This window comes from Corvus brachyrhynchos, unplaced genomic scaffold (assembly GCF_000691975.1).
Source record: "Corvus brachyrhynchos isolate BGI_N302 unplaced genomic scaffold, ASM69197v1 scaffold22, whole genome shotgun sequence".
Taxonomy (NCBI): Eukaryota; Metazoa; Chordata; class Aves; order Passeriformes; family Corvidae; genus Corvus; species Corvus brachyrhynchos.
In genome coordinates this window covers 73,758-90,071 of record NW_008238355.1, presented here as the reverse complement: position 1 = coordinate 90,071, position 16,314 = coordinate 73,758, and the positions used below count along the sequence as shown (strand labels likewise).

General features: G+C 38.7%; 1 protein-coding gene across 1 annotated transcript in view; it reads left to right on the top strand.

Moving 5' to 3' along the window:
• The window catches only part of PCSK1 (proprotein convertase subtilisin/kexin type 1), a 28,586-nt gene that overhangs the window by 1,904 nt on the left and 10,368 nt on the right, over positions 1-16,314 (top strand). The window contains 8 exon segments of the mRNA XM_017735327.1: positions 620-742; positions 4,053-4,163; positions 6,389-6,535; positions 6,982-7,058; positions 8,679-8,767; positions 12,700-12,872; positions 14,956-15,168; positions 16,239-16,314. The exon segment at positions 16,239-16,314 is cut by the window's right edge and continues 8 nt beyond it. Of these exon segments, the coding sequence (XP_017590816.1) occupies positions 620-742; positions 4,053-4,163; positions 6,389-6,535; positions 6,982-7,058; positions 8,679-8,767; positions 12,700-12,872; positions 14,956-15,168; positions 16,239-16,314 (1,009 nt within the window).

Genomic DNA, 16,314 nt, shown 5'->3' with positions numbered 1-16,314 from the left:
GACGCTGCTGTTTTCTCCAGACTCCCAAAAGCCTGTAGGTGCGATCCCACCTCTGTGGGTTTGGTCCTTCTCCCTTTGTGGACAGTGCATTTGCCCCCACAGCCTTCAAACAGCCCGTCCTTAGGGGAATGGGGTGTTGGAAGTCAGCGGGGTGCACCCAGTTCTGCCAGTGGCTGCCTACTGAGCAAGTGAAAATGCTGCACAACCCAGCCCCACAGAGGGGTGTCTGAAGCCGTGCAAAGCTTTTCACACCTGTCCAGCTGAAGCCCAGGAAAAGCAGATAAAACTGGTGTGTGACCACAGGTGCAGCCTGTGAAAAAGTGGCCGTGCCAAGGTGTGTCCAGGACTGTAGTGGTCACTAGTACAGGTGCTGTGTAACTTGAGTACTGTAGTAGTAATGACTGCATTTGAGCAGCCGAAATAAAATTACTCCCCTGGCTTATTCCAACATCACACAGGCTGTGAGAAGCACTTGTTACTTGAAGAGTGTTTCCTTGTTTGGATTAAAATATCTAAAGGCTGGTTTCTTGCTTCTTTGTCTTTTAGGCGGTGTGAATTCATTCAGGTTTTGATTGTTGGTACTTGCTCGCAGTGGGGAAATACATCCTAATAATTAAAGCATGCCTGTGTCTTACAGATTGGATCACTGAAAAACCACTACTTATTCAGACATAAGAGTCACCCAAGACGGTCCCGAAGAAGTGCCATTCATATCACTAAGAGACTTTCTGATGATGAGCGTGTGAGTGTTAAATTTATTCGGGGTTTTTTTATATTTTTTTTATTCTGTCTCCTTACCGCTAGCTTCGTAATGAGGTCACAGGCAGGCCTTCCTCATTTTGCAAGTCTAAAATATTCAGCCATCCATACTTGTGCTGAATAATACTTGGCTATTCTGTCACTCACAGGCAGAATCTGACCCTCCTGTACCACATATTTTACAAGAGCTTTCCAAATTAAGAGTTGAGATGTGCAGCCCTGGAATTTCAGATGTTGCTGCAAAATGTGAACAGGCAACCACAGGACTGGATTCAAAGTAAAAATCTGTAAATGCACTAAGTTTAATTAGGCCATCTCTATGCAATTACCATGTGAATTAGGTTTGATTTAAAGTGACTGAATATTAAGTAAAAAAAAAAAAAAAAAAAAGAAGTAGGGGAAAAGGGCTGAGGTTCTGCTAGACTGGCTTTTACAACAAGCTAAAATCCCTTCTCAAAGGATCCATCACACATTCCAGACTTGCAGTCTTTTGTTAAAATGATATACCACTGCAATCAGAGAACAGGGAAACTGGAGAGCCAGGGGTCTAAGGTACAACCCACTGGTGAAGAAGGCTCCTCGTTTGGCTTTATTTCAGACAGAAGCATTTCTGTTTGTAGGCATAATGAAAAACAGGGGTGCATGACAAATTTAAAGAGCAGACCAGAATGCTGTCAGCCTTTCTTACAAACTATTTTCTGGGAAATGTCACAACAACAACATTTGATTTTAAGATCAACATTGTTGCAGCAATCACTGTGACAATATGAGCTGTCCAAACCATGAAGTAGCCTAGTTGTCAAACCCAGCAAATTATCATATAAGGACAAACCACTTTGGAATGAGTAATTTTCTATCTGGAGGTTTTAGATGCAAATGTCAGCTAGGAGGAAATATCTTGTATGGTGAGACAGGGTGTTTGTTTTGCCTGTTGTGTTTCAAAACTGTACGCTCTCATCTATTTCTTGCAAACATTGGTTTAACAGTTAAAGTTGAAATAATCCTAACTTGGGAATGTTCAAACCTGCAGGTTCAGTGTGAACTGGTTCCAATTTATGCCCACACATATGATCAGATGTCCAATGTCATCGTAGTACGATGTTCAAGATCAGAGTTTTGGGTGCAGTTTCTCTCTTTTTTGGGCTTACTGCATCAAATGAATGTGTTACATGGGGAGGAATGACAGCTTTCAATACACCACATTCTAAAATTGTAGCAGAATGGAAGTGATTGTATTACATAGCTACCAGACATTATTGCATCCTTGTATTCTTAGATCCAGAAACGGGGCTTCAAAGTGCTGCAGGTGATTTGCTAAATTTACTCCAATTTCCCTTCTATTTACCATCCAGTATGCAAATTAACTCTGTGAATAAATGAGATGTAATTATGCATTATGTAAGTGTATAAACACAAAGCAATCATGTAATGCTGTGTAGTTACACAGGGACCTTGTTCAGCAGCAGCCTACTTAAAAAGATTTAGATTCAGCCTTTAAAAAGGGAGAGAAAAGGGAATCCTGTTTTTGTTTGTATAACGCCCTCATGAATTTTACGGTACGTTAAGTGTGAAAGCTGTGGTAAAACTTGGCTCTAATCTGAATATTTATCTGCTTCCTATAGCGTTTGTTGCAAAACAGATAAAGGCTGTGAATACATTGAAGGGATATAATTATCTGGTTACCTAACTTCCTCTAGCATTTGCACTAGTTTCCAAGTCTACTTTCTTGCAAGTAGACTTGAATTGAGATTATTTTTACTTCTTTATGTATCAGTGATGGGAGATTTGGTGTGGGGTCTTCAGCTTTTTCTGGAGATGGATGGTTGGAACTTCACGCAGCTGCTGAGTGACAAACATTTGGCCTGTTTGCCTGACATATCTGCTTGGGAGTTCCAGCTCATTTCCCTCAATGCACTTGCTTACCCTGACAAAAAAAAAAAAGCGTGGAAGTTCTCAATTGTTAATTGCTTTTGGGTGGTGAAGAGGTCAAGCTTTGCTGTGGGCAGGGAAGAGAGATAGAGGTAATTGCTCCAACATGTGTGCAAGTATGTATGGCCCTAGATATCAATAGGGCAGTTTAGAATACCTACACTTGCATGGGTATATTCATCTTCTATGACCAAGGTTTGTAGGGAGTTTAGGACTAAATATATAGCAAAGAGAATCATAAACAGCTACCATTTTAAAGGATTTATGTTCTTGTAGGGAATTTTCCTAAGGCTTTCATTAGAAAATTTCATTTTAATCAAATCATACTTTTTAATCATAATTTCTCAGTCATTATTATTTCATATATGGTGATAGATGTCAGGATCATAAAGCTGTTCAATCATAGTAGATAAAAGGAACAAAATTTATTCAGAGCTTGAAAGTAAAAGGTTAGATGCAAGGCACCCTCCATGTGAGGCTTGTCACAGGATCTTGACAGTCTACGGAACCTGAGTTTGCTGCTTGGAATTTGGGATGAAAAGGACCAACCTTATCTGTGTCAGAGTGACCATGCAAGGATCAGCTATAAATAACATTTTATTCCCTCTCCAAAAGGAGCACACAGCACAGAGAGAGGCATCATCATCAGGATTTCATTTGAACTGGGTTCAGTAAAACATTCAAGGGTGATAAACATTTAAAATACAATCCAGTGCCTTAGAGATTGCTGTGTCTGTGCACAAAGGCTGTGCAACTCGTTTGATGATTTATCAAAGCATGCTGAAGCATTTTGGCTTTCAGTTGCCTTAAGTGGAATTATGCCGGTGATGAAGTTAGTGTAATATTCATAGCTTACTAATTGACCACTCTTCAAAACACCACTAGGAAGGAGACTTGAAGGTCCAGCTGGTCTGTGAGTAACAGCATCATTATGATTGCAAGACTAAAGCCAGAGATAATCTTTCTTCTTTCCTTTTAACTCCCAATAGAGAGTGAATAAAAGATAAGTAGGAGAAAGAAGCAGGCCGTGGCTTTCCTTATTTCAGTAGCCACCATTGCTTAGATGACCTTCTAGCCATACTACATGGTTTTATTTAATGTAAAAACTGCCTTGTGGCACTCACAGGAGTTGTTTGTTAAACTGTACTTAATGATTTTTTGTGAATTAATTCTGTAGTGTCATGATTTCACCAAGTTCTCTTCCCCAAATTGCTCTGTACTACAGTTTAAATAATCCTCTTCTCCACACCAATGTTGCTCATTTTGCTTTAGGCTCCAAAATTTCTCTGTGCGAGGAACGCTCTCGGCTAAGAAAGTCCCAAACTAAAGAGGTTCACTTGTCATATTTTCACTAATAATTGTAGGTGTCATGGGCAGAGCAGCAGTATGAAAAAAAGCGAACTAAGCGTGCCTCCATGAGAGACTCAGCAGAAAGTCTTTTCAACGACCCTATGTGGAATCAGCAGTGGTATCTGGTAAGAATTTGTTGCCTTGTGGAACTGGGGATGGTGGTTGTGCCATCAACTGCATTATTTGACCGGTATCAGAGAGATTGCACTAAAGGGAATTAATGAAAAGTCCCTTTTGTTAGCACACGCTGTAAAAATGAGCAATCTCTGTGCATACCATTTTCAAGCAACCTTATATCTTCTGTGGAGTGTTGTTTCTACAAAGACTCTAGATGCTAATTCAGCTGCTGTTTAGTATGGGGAAGGTGGTGTCACAAATTGTTAACAGTTAAAAACTAATGATAATTTTCAAGTATTTGCTGTTTTTGTGTAAGAAGTCCATTATCATATCTGAAGCTGGACATGTTTTTCTTTATTAAAATTGGTAGTGCAGAATGCATAGTTCAGATGAAAACAAAAGCATCTGCATGCATATGACAAGCACCTTCAGCCACAGGGACCAGGATTTATATCTAAGAGGGTCTCTAAATCTCACTCACATGCTCAAAACCTCAGGGAAAAAAAAATTCCTGAGCTCCATAGTTTCTGTCTGCATGTGTCAGTTGAGAAATACAGTTGATCATTTAGGTTTTACATGGTTTATTCCAAGAGCATGTGTTTCCACTGTGCATCTAGCTGTACCTTCAGTCTAGGATTCATTGGTTTTACTCAGAATGGGGATGGGATTAAAGGTGGGTATAACAAATCAAAAACAAAGGTCAAGCACAAATGGGGCCCGAGTGGCTGGAAATACTTTTCCGCAGTTCATCTTAGAGAAATCAGACCAACTCTAGCCTGCTTTCCCTCATTTGAGCTAGGGAAGATAAATTATAAACCACATAGCATAAAATATTTTCATGAAGATTCCTGGAGACTCCTTTTCAACAGAAGAAAATAACTGTTATCTGTAAGAATTTAGCTTTTCTTTGAAGCAGAGTATTTGTTTGCTTCTGTGCCTGTATCCAAAAAAGCATGACATTTCCAAGATGTATATTAGACAAATACGGAAACACACACAGAGTTCATAAAAGCGGTCTGGGGGAAAAAACTGGCAATGTTCTGCTCTCCAGGAGATGTAGTTCCTTTCCCCCCTATTTATGGTTTTCACTTCTTTTCCCTCTAGTTTTCACACCTGAGAAACAAAAACAAGCTGCTTACCCTCGTTCACAGTGCACATTGAATTTTTCTGATTAAATGCATAAACGCATTAGATATTTTCTTCCAAAATATGTTTTCTCTCTTGTAGTGAATAACTGACTATTACCTTATTTTTATGATTTGATGGCAACAGTTTTAGCTCTATCCAGTGTACCTTCACACATCACCAGGAAAAAAATATTATTTGGTGGATTTAAGAGAACAAAGGTTGCAACCTCAAATAATTTCCTGAATGGAAGGAGTCAGATACAGATAGCAAAAAAAATGAAAGAAATTTCATCTCCATAACAAATTTCTTTTTCTAAGTCTCATATTTTATGCAGTATTTCTTTGGAAACAAAGACATTAAAAAAACCTGCCATTGGCTAACGTAATTGTGCACAGAGAAACAGAAAGTGGTTCTTTTTACATCTGTGCTTTTATGGGGGCTGTAAGCAAGTTTTCTGAATTAGATGTACATACTGCACATTTAGAGGGGGACATGACACATTCAGGAGATACTCTTCAAAAAACTTGCTGTAGAAGAGAAGGCTATACATGATTCATACTTCCAGCTGATTTACCACAGGAACAGCAATGAGGGTAGTAAAGGGAAAGTTGGTATTCAACACAGTTGTTCCCAACCAAATGACTACCTTAATTGTTTTATCCATTAATTATTTTGCTCTGGCTAACTTTAATGTCAGAGGAGAATATACACTTGGAGGAAATCCAGCTCACTGTACTGCAGGCACTGTCTTGGCTCCTCATCAAATGGAAAGAACAAACATTAGCAGGTCTGATTATTAACCCAGCGTTCCAAGGTCCATTGGTGCATCCCCACCACTCCTTTCAGTTTCTGCTGCCTACTTAACAAAAATACAAGATGTTTTTTGTACAGAGGCAATCTTCAGGGGTCTTCAAGCAGTGGGGTAAATCTTTCAGTGCTACAAGGATTTGTTGAAACTAATTTTTGTTTTGTATTTGCAAAGTTTGAGCAAAATGCAAAATGCACAGGCTGAGATTGTTTGCAGCATCTTTGAAATACGACTTTGGACCTGCTTCGTATAAACTGGATAAAATGCTGACATATTTTAATCCCTTCTGTCCCACAGCAAGATACAAGAATTACTCCATCCCTGCCCAAACTGGATCTCCATGTTATTCCTGTGTGGCAAAAAGGGTTTACAGGCAAGGGAATTGTCATCACAGTCCTAGATGATGGACTGGAGTGGAATCACACTGACATCTATGCTAACTATGTAAGTTTGAGCATTAGAATGCTATGGAATAGATTAACCAGTTGTAAATTTGATAAACAGACACTCTTCCCTAGCTCATTTTCTGTTCTGTAAGTCAGCTCCTGCAGTACAGAGACTGAAATATTTGCCTTAGGCATGATTTGGAACCTGGTCTGTGTCAGAGGAAGCTGAATGTCACTTAGCAATGGTAGCGGGGCGGGTATTTTGTTGTTTTGTTTTTTCTTCAATAGATTTAGTTCCCAGACACATTTGTACGTAGTGGTTTAATGCTAAATTATTAAAGCTCCATGAAAAAATTATGGAATTGTTAATGGCCATCAAATTCCACCAACTTGTTTGTAAATAAAGTAAGTAAATACAAACTTCAGAAGCCATTTTGTTACACAGTTTAGAAGTGCCTTTTCTAGTTATCTGAATTAATTAAACATTTCTTTTTTTACATGTAGGACCCAAAGGCAAGTTATGATTTCAATGACAATGATCATGATCCCTTTCCTAGATATGACCCAACAAATGAAAACAAGTGAGTAACTTCCAAGTTGTCTGAAGAGAACAAAGCAGTACTGTATTAATTTGTGTGTTATAAGATAAAAGTGTGGAAATTTCTATGTATGTCTCCTCTGGCAATCATTTAATAAGAGGAAGAATTTGTGTAACAGAATCACAGGATGGTTGAGCTTGCAAGGGACTTCTGAAGGTCACCTGCTCAAGCAGGGAGGTCTAGAGCCTGTTGCTCACGATGATCCAGGTGGCTTTTGAATATTTCCAAGGAGGGAGAGGCCACAACCTCTCTGGGCGACCTGTAGCAGTGCTCAGTTGCCCTCAATGTAAAGAATCACTACTGGGTGTTCAGATGGAACTTCCTGTGTTCCAGTTTGCAGAAACATTCTCACATAACATTGATAGAAACACTGGGATTAAATTCCCAGATGAAGAACTTTATAATTGTAATCTCCCTGTGATGTCCTGAATCTGCTCGTGTCCTTTTGTGTGTGTTTGTACTGATATGTTCCTGCAAGATGAAGGCAACGATCTATTCATGTGACTCTGTGTGTTTCTGGAATGATACCTCCCAAAGCATATTTTTCCTTCAATTCTCTGCTTTGCAAGGGGAATGTAAGAAAAAAAAAAAAGTCTCCTGATGGGTCTGTCAGACCTGGTGTCATCCACTGTAGTCCAATTATGGATTTTTTTCATAAGAAAGACACCAGGAGGGACCTCCTTAGAAGCTGGTACACAAAATAAGTCCATTTCTTAAACAAATTAGGATGCCACTATTCAGTACAGATAGCAAGAAACTGATGCATTGTTTCCCTGTTTCCTATCAGACAATACAGTAGCAACATAAATCACTACATGGGGGAAAAAAAAAAAAGATCAGTCAGAGGATAAAAATCCCATGACTAAGATGTTTGAAAAATTGCATTTCTACATTGTTACAGTGTTACTTAAGAGAAAGAAGCCATTATCCTCTTGTTATGATGCCATTATCTCTTAAATCTATCTGTATTTCCTCTAATCTTTATTAATAAGAAAATGGAATTCAGCCCAGAAGCATTGAAGCATGTCATTGAATAATTATCTGTAGCATTACATAATACAACTCTCTTATCTTGACACTCATGTGAAGGCTTTCTGTACTGTGGAATTAGAACCACCCATGGCAAAAAAAAAAGATTTACATAGAAAATAGTGGTAACAAGAAAAAATTAGCAATGGGGATACTTTAAAGGCTCACTTTCTGAAATCCTAAATAAATGCAGTCATATAAAAAAAAAGTATCTCAATGTGTGATTAAAAAATACTTATATCGTATATCAGTCTGAAAACAGCTTCATTGCCCAAATTTTACACTGCTTTTGCACTCTACTAAAATACTGGTATCCACAGTGAGATTTAGGAAAGCATTTATCATCTCATTAAAACGTTCCTTTGATCATTAAGTAGGTAAAATTATATTTAATGAAGCTTATGAGAAGTAAGTATTTTTGCATCATATAGATATAATTCAAATGCTCTTCAATAACTACACTGCATTCAATTAAAGGAAGAATTTGAACAAATCAAGGTCCCTGATGAGTCTTTCTGTACAATACAACAAAGATGTTATGATTTGTTCTTTATTCTTGCTGTATTTATTCAGGCATGGGACACGGTGTGCAGGAGAAATTGCCATGCAAGCCAACAACAGAAAATGCGGAGTTGGAGTGGCCTACAACTCCAGGGTTGGAGGTAAGGAAACAAAAATAATTAGATGTCTAATAGGAATGGAAACAAGACAGATGCTGAGTGTTGTTAGAAACCATTAATCTGAAATATGAATGATTGGTCATTCTTGGAAAACATGCATCTTGCAGTATTAAAAGCTTCAAAATCCTGTCTGGCCACAGTGCTGAGTGTCACCTCCATATGACAGGATTTCTTGATTAAAGTCTGGAATTTGGTTATGAATAGATAGGTAGACTACGTAACAACAGCAGCAACAGTATAGGCAGGGATGATGATGATTATGATAATAGTAATAAAGTAAGTAATCATAATGTTAATAATATTAACTCATTATAATTAATAATAATAACAACAACAGTAACAACAATAATAGCAACAACTTATATTGTACCTAGAGTTAAGACTGTATCTTTTAACAAATGATGGACCAATTACTTATTATTGTTTATCCAGAGGAGGAGAGGGATTGAGTAAAGTAGGAGTATACAAAATTATACCCACCCATACTTGCAGCATATTGTTTCCATCCACACAATTACATTCAAAAGGTCATGTCAGTCAAGTTATTCAAACCGCTGTCCTTTTTGTTTCGACACGTTCCTTCTCTACTATCACCATAACTTAAATTTGAAAACAAGTAGAGTCTTGCTTGCCCATCAATCAATATTGTTGTTTTGTTTTCTTAGGTTGGTTACTCAATCTGTTAGTTGTTTATTAAATAATCATGATGCACATATCAGTTGCAAATGGTCATTCAGCTCAGAGGAAGTTATTTTTCCATTATTCCCTCTTTTTCCTTTTAAATGATGGGACGATGAGTGGCAATTGACACCCATAACTGTTGTTCCCACTATTTCAGCGTGGTGTTTCGTCAGTTCCCAGTTACTCCACTGAGCTGTCATGGATGTCATCTTTGCAGTTTGCCTTTGCCATAATGCATTATGCTGTCATGATCTGTTTAAATAAAATATCTCACTCATGATATGAAGACGTCAGATTTTCAAAGGAAGGCAAAATGGATGAAGCTGCAAAGATGTCTGAACTCCCACTGTGCCCATATTTTAAGACTCTTGCATCTACAGAGGAGGTTTTTCCACAGCTATTTGCATCTGATCTGTGCTCATTTGCAAATGCAAACTACATATCTGTGTGGGATGACTTATGTAGAAAAGGGAAATAACAGCAGGAAAAGCAGTCCAGCAATCCACATTACCCAGCAAGAAACATACACTTGGGTGGGGGAGGAGGAAGAATGGAAAAGTTGAAAGAAATTGTAAGCTGTTAGATGTGACCAGACTGATTAAGATAGGGGTGTAACAAAAATATGTTCAAAGAGCAGTGGAAGATAAGAGAAGTCTTCAAAAGATTCAGATAAATTTGGAGTTGCTAGACACTGGAAGATTTTTTTGGTGATCCAAGCTCTATGGGGTTCATTTCTCCAGAGGCTGTTTTTCTACTTTTTTTTTTTTTTTTATATATATCCATGAAATGACACACTGCACACTTCTACTTGACATTAGTTCAGGAAGGGAAAGAAACCCTGACATGTGGAATACCTGGTTCTCCAACCTTCAGCATCAGATTTTGCTTTAACTTTGCCTTGAAGGGTAAAACAAAACATTCCATTATTTTGTTGCTGTTGTTGTTTTATGTGAAAGTACTGAGTTTTAACAATCCTGGGTGTTCTCACCAGTCACATCAATGCCTGGCCCAATTCTGAAAGCTTGACTAGCCTCTCCAGCACTTTGTGGCTGTAAGTACCGTAGGCTTTTCTGTGCACTGTGTGAAGAAAAATACTCTTAATGCCAGTTTTCAAAGAGACACTTCTCAGTGCCCTTTCACATTCACCTCTTGGTCCATGGAGAGCTGAGAAATGGGTATCGATCACCTCTGGAGTAAAGCAGGGTGTGTGTATTTTCATGCATACCTAACCATACCACTGTGTTATGATATTTCCATGGTGCTGCCATGGAAATTAAATGATTAAGAAGCTCCATTTTACAAAGGACTGGGCTGAGAGTTCATGCAGAGTGACGTGTTGCTAAAAATAGCCTTCTGCCAGGCAGACACATATATGTGTCTGAAATTACCTTGGGCATTGCCTGCTCTTGATTTTGTGGGACCGATGATGGGAGCAAGAATAGAAAAGAGTTTATGCAAGAGGACATAATTGGAATCTGCTTAGGGGAATATCACTGCAGTCATCAAATCCCTGAGTTACTTGAACAATCAGAGTTTTTGACAATCAGGAAGGCAAGGCAGCGATTTTTTTCCTTGAACTGTTTTCGTCAGTGTGGAGTCATTGTTCTTGGGGGTATTTTCCCTTATTAAATTATTTATCTGCAGAGTTGTCTTTGTCTTTTTCTGTGGGAAGTATCTGTGCATTACTCCTCACATTCCCAGTATCTCATTATGTGTTGCAAGCTCTCACCTGGGGCTTGCAGTTGCTTTCACGCAAGCAGATCTTTCCTCACAGTGTGCTGGCTTGAGAGAATCTGGCAATTCTGAGCCAACTGAAAAAAGAGTAATCAAACCACTCTCAGTTTAAGACAATCCTGGGTAAGCGATGTTTTTAGTACCTGGGGCACAAGATATATACCTCGGTGCTTTTTCCAGCTTTGTGAGTGATAATGGAGCAGCTGTGGTTGAGCAGATTAACTCCTTTGTCTGATTTTACCACTAATGAATATGAAATAATAAAGCTCAGCTTTATCTCGGAGGTATTAGGAGTATTAAGAGGTCAGCCAATTGGGAAAAGAATTATGCTTGCAGTCTTTTTTTCCCTTGATAGCATAAAATAGAAGAACAAGACACTAAGCTGCAAGGATGAGGTTGGAGGGTTTTTGTTGGGTATTTTTGGGTAGTTTAGGGTTTTTTTTTTTAATAGAATGACAATATTTTGCCTGCTGTGCTCCCCATTTTGTAGAAAATACTAGAAAATGAGTACTCATAATTCACCAGCAATGGTGCAGCTGCTGGAGTACTAACCTGCCAAATCCAAGGGAACCCAAACATTTTTATTGCTTGTAAACACAGGCTGAATCCTGACTGCTGTGGCTCTTATACTGCTGCTGTTGCTGTAAGAGCCATGCCACAGTGGGAATTTTGCCAGATTTCTGCTTTTTCTGCTGTCCTTCAGCACTGGACAGAGGTAGCAGCCCCACTGCAGAGATGTGGCTTTGCACAGCAATGGATCCAGTGCAGATGAACCACTGCCTGCACCTGAATTTTAAGTACCACTGAGATCAGCCTTGCTCTGAAGAAGATTAGATCATGCAGCTCCTAATAAATTGTTAATGGCTAAATATCTCTGGATTGCTCACAGTAGAAAAAAAAAGGTGGCAGTAGAAAAACAGGGAGATTTTTTTTCTGTGGTGTAGATTGAAGAGCTGGTGAAAGTGCAGCATCACAGAGACAGCAAAACCTTTAATGATTGTGAGGACTTAGTGGTTCAGTCAGAACGTTCAGAACTACATCTTTGAACTAAAACTCTTAGAAGTCCTAAAGATAAAAGTAATGTTGATAAAACCTCTTTAATTTCAGTGGCATTTTAGCAGTTTGAGAAGGCTGTGTTACAGATGTAGGAAGAAGGAGGAAGAAAGAGAATGCAATGAGAAAAAGCAGGAACAGTAAGCAAGACATCATCTTCTTGGGTGTCTGTAGAAGGAGAGAAAGAAATAAACAGGAGGCTAACAAGATTTTAAGATTTATTTTTTAATGGTTGTAGAGAAACACTCAGCTCTGCAAATAAACTCTAACTGTATTGCTTTACACTGACAGGAACTGTCCTCAATATTGCTTACCTGAACAGCAGTCAGCTGTGGCTGCAGTAGTTATGGCTTAATTTTACTGGAAATGTTCAAAACAGCTAACAAAGACAAGGAGGAGGGAACAGAAAGTAAATCCAGTCTGCTTCTTTTTTTTTTCCTGTGAAGGTATACGAATGCTGGATGGAATAGTCACTGATGCTATTGAGGCCAGCTCAATCGGTTTCAATCCAGAACATGTGGATATTTACAGTGCAAGCTGGGGCCCTAACGATGATGGTAAAACTGTGGAGGGACCTGGGAGGCTGGCACAGAAGGCTTTCGAGTATGGGATAAACCAGGTACAATACTTCAGGGAAAGATAAAGCAAAAATGTGGCAGAGAAAAGAATTTTAAGATGGTTAATACCTGAGAAAAAATGAAAACAGTTTGTGCTGTCTTCGATCAAAACATATTTGAAATGGACACGGTATATTTTAATAGTACAGGTGAGAGAAATTTCCAGCCAGAAAAGGACTTTTGAGAAAACACCATTAGGGCTGTCTAAACTGGTTTTAAGTTGCTAATCTCCATAAATAAGCTTTCTTTTTGCATCCTTAATTTTGCTGCCTTTGTCTCGCCCTACACCCACCCTTTTCTGCTGCTTGTTTCCCCTGAACAGTAATCAGATTTCTGCATTGAAAGCCCATAAAATTTAACACAAAATTCCTGCTTCATGAATATTTTGCTGTGTGAAATAGTGATACATTTTAGCACCCTGCAGATGAGTTTATATTGTGCTAATTGCATTAATTTGTGCATATCGTGATCCAATTAAAATGAAAATAGTGCAAATGCATGATGGAGAGTACTGGGAAAAATATTTTTACTGGAGTTTTTTCATGTTACCCTCTTTAGATCTGTTTGGACAATAAATAGGGTGCAAACTGAGAGCTGCCATGTATTTATTAGTAAACTACTCTAGCTTTTGCCAGTGAGGTGAAAAGATATCTAAAGACAGGTACTAATAAAGAGAGGAAGACTGAATCATAGATGAGAGAAGAGAGAAATGGCTTGAAGGACAAGCAAAGAGAAAATTTTGGATAAAGGGCAATTAACATCAATAGGCAGAAGGAGAAAAGGAGAGAACAATGCAAATGCTGACAGCTGACAAAGACACTCTGAGGGAATAATGGAGACTGAGAGGAGAGAGCTGATAACAGGTTAGATACCCAAAGGTAGGCAGCAAGAGCAGAGGGAGAATTAAAGGTGAAAATTAGGCAACAAATGTTCGTTGGTCTTACTCTGAAAAACCAGGTTCTTTGGTGAAGAATGTGTCCTTTTAACAGCTTGTTTTATTTCTCCTGGGGAACAAATTAACCCATTTGCTTGTCAGGATTCCAGGATTCCTTTTGCAAAGGTCTGTCTGGTCTCCATTCTGCTTAAAGTCAGCCAGTGTTGGAACTGACAACAACTCTAATCCCTGGATCCTTCACTGCTGCTCTGGTGAAGCACCCGAGCACAGGCTCAAACTGAAGAACTGAGGAAGTGTTACTACCACTCTAAGTGAAATCAAAGCAGGTGTTGGGATACACCAGTGCTTTTCTGGACTGCAGCCTTTGGTCTCAAAGATACTACATCATTTTCTGTAGTTGTCGTGGCTTGTCCTTCCTAATTTAAAAGCTGTATCACAGAGCACATTTTACTTCTCTTTGCTTTTAATGTTTCAAGTGCTGAAAATGTCTTAGCATTTGCATAAATAATTTCAAATCTCACCCGAATGGAGTGCTAAAAAAAAAATTGTATTTCAGCTACTGTGGAATATTAAATGTGCATATATTAATAATGAACAACATAAGAAATTTTGCTTGTCACACAAAACATATTTTTTTCCTCTGAAAAATTAGTAGAGCTTAAGACTGGATAGTGATGTGTGTTACATGGTTATGCCTGGAGGCTGGAGATTCTGACCCACAGATCTGTGACAGAAGGGAGGGTTTTAAATGTGTCCGTCATTCATGCCCCTAACCCATACCTCTGTGAGTACAGGAAAGGCAAGGGAAATAAACCCTGATAAACTTGCCTATTCTTAGAAGAAAGAAGGGGGTTTTTTATAGAAATGGTGAGGACCAAACAGCAGCATGTGGAAAAATTTACACCATTGAACACAGACTCTGTTTTTAACTTGAAAACCTGAGGAAAATTGCTGTATCTGGAACACTAAACCTAGGCCAGCCAGACTGAGAGATGGGCTGTAAGGTGAGCTGTGGGATATTTCAAACAGCTGCTTTCTTCTGTCTGTGTCTTCCACAGTGCTTCTGGAAATTTCTCCTCTTCTATGTTTGCTATATGAGGCTTTTTGGGGAAAGGAATTGTTAAGGATACATTGTGAGGTCTGAAATCGCTTTGATAACCACTCATTTCTTTTTTTTTTCTTTTTTTTAGGGCCGAAATGGGAAAGGCTCCATTTTCGTGTGGGCTTCAGGGAATGGAGGTCGTCAGGGTGACAACTGTGACTGTGATGGTTACACTGATAGCATCTACACCATCTCCATTAGCAGTGCTTCTCAACAAGGGCTTTCTCCCTGGTATGCAGAGAAGTGCTCTTCAACTCTGGCCACAGCATACAGCAGCGGGGATTATACTGACCAAAGAATTGTAAGTTGCTTTTACAGGTTTCAGAACAAATAGAAAGGTATGATATATGCGAATAATAAATGAAACCTCTTAAATGCTTGGCTTTGAGTGCCTGCTTTATGTTGTGTGTTATGTGCTTAAGTGCTTTTGTCTGGAAACTTTAAGGGATTTGTAATCCTGTATTCTTCTATCTAAAAACAAAATAATTGTGTTGATGCAGTTAAATCAACATGCTGAATTTGTCTGTGGTTTGTGAGTGCTCTTTGTGTATGAAAGCAGTCTCTGCATGGTTTGATATGGTCTCATTCTTCAGAAAAGGGCAAATGAAGAGAGATCTAGAGTAAAAAGAAAACCTGTGATGTCAAGGCCTCTGTTATACCTTGCCATTACCTTCCAAATCTCCCAAACTCAGAAAGCAGGCATACCAGTCTGTGTGCCTTCCTGTGTGCCTGAGGAAAATTGCTGTGGCACAATAATGCTGAAATACTTGTAATTGCTGTCCAGCCCTAGTGGATGCTAATTTTACAATACACTGCACTGATGTGGATTAAAACAGTGTCATTCCGTGTTAGCCAGGGGATGAGTCCTTACTAAGTGGCTTCTCTTTATAGTCAAGATTTAGATACATGGGCTGATGAGTTTGGTGTTTAATTTCCAAATACAGCACATGTTTCATTGCAAATTATAGTTCTTCTGCTGAAGAGGGAGCAGAACACCAATACTAATCCTATGAGTAATTTCCTAGTAAGCAGTAATTTTGAATGTTCTAGGCCCAACACAATGATCTGTTTTCATGATTCACCAGTAAGCCTGAAATACTTATTGTGAAACCTTAGACTAAAATAAGATTTCAGTGTGGGAGTATTTGGTTCCAACACAAAACGTTTTGATACAAAAATTATAGTTGAAGTAAAAAGAGTGGATTGAAGTATGAACAGATTTAAACACTCATCACTTTTTCTGCTGGTGAGGAGTGTATTAATACGCACCAAGTAAAGGACACATGTTTGTGAGTATGGATGTGACTGTATTTACACCTGTTTATTCATGCAATCTGGGTTTTTTTTTTCCTTTATTTTATTTTCTATCAGACAAGCGTTGATCTTCACAATGAATGTACAGAAACTCACACTGGGACCTCTGCATCTGCACCTCTGGCAGCAGGAA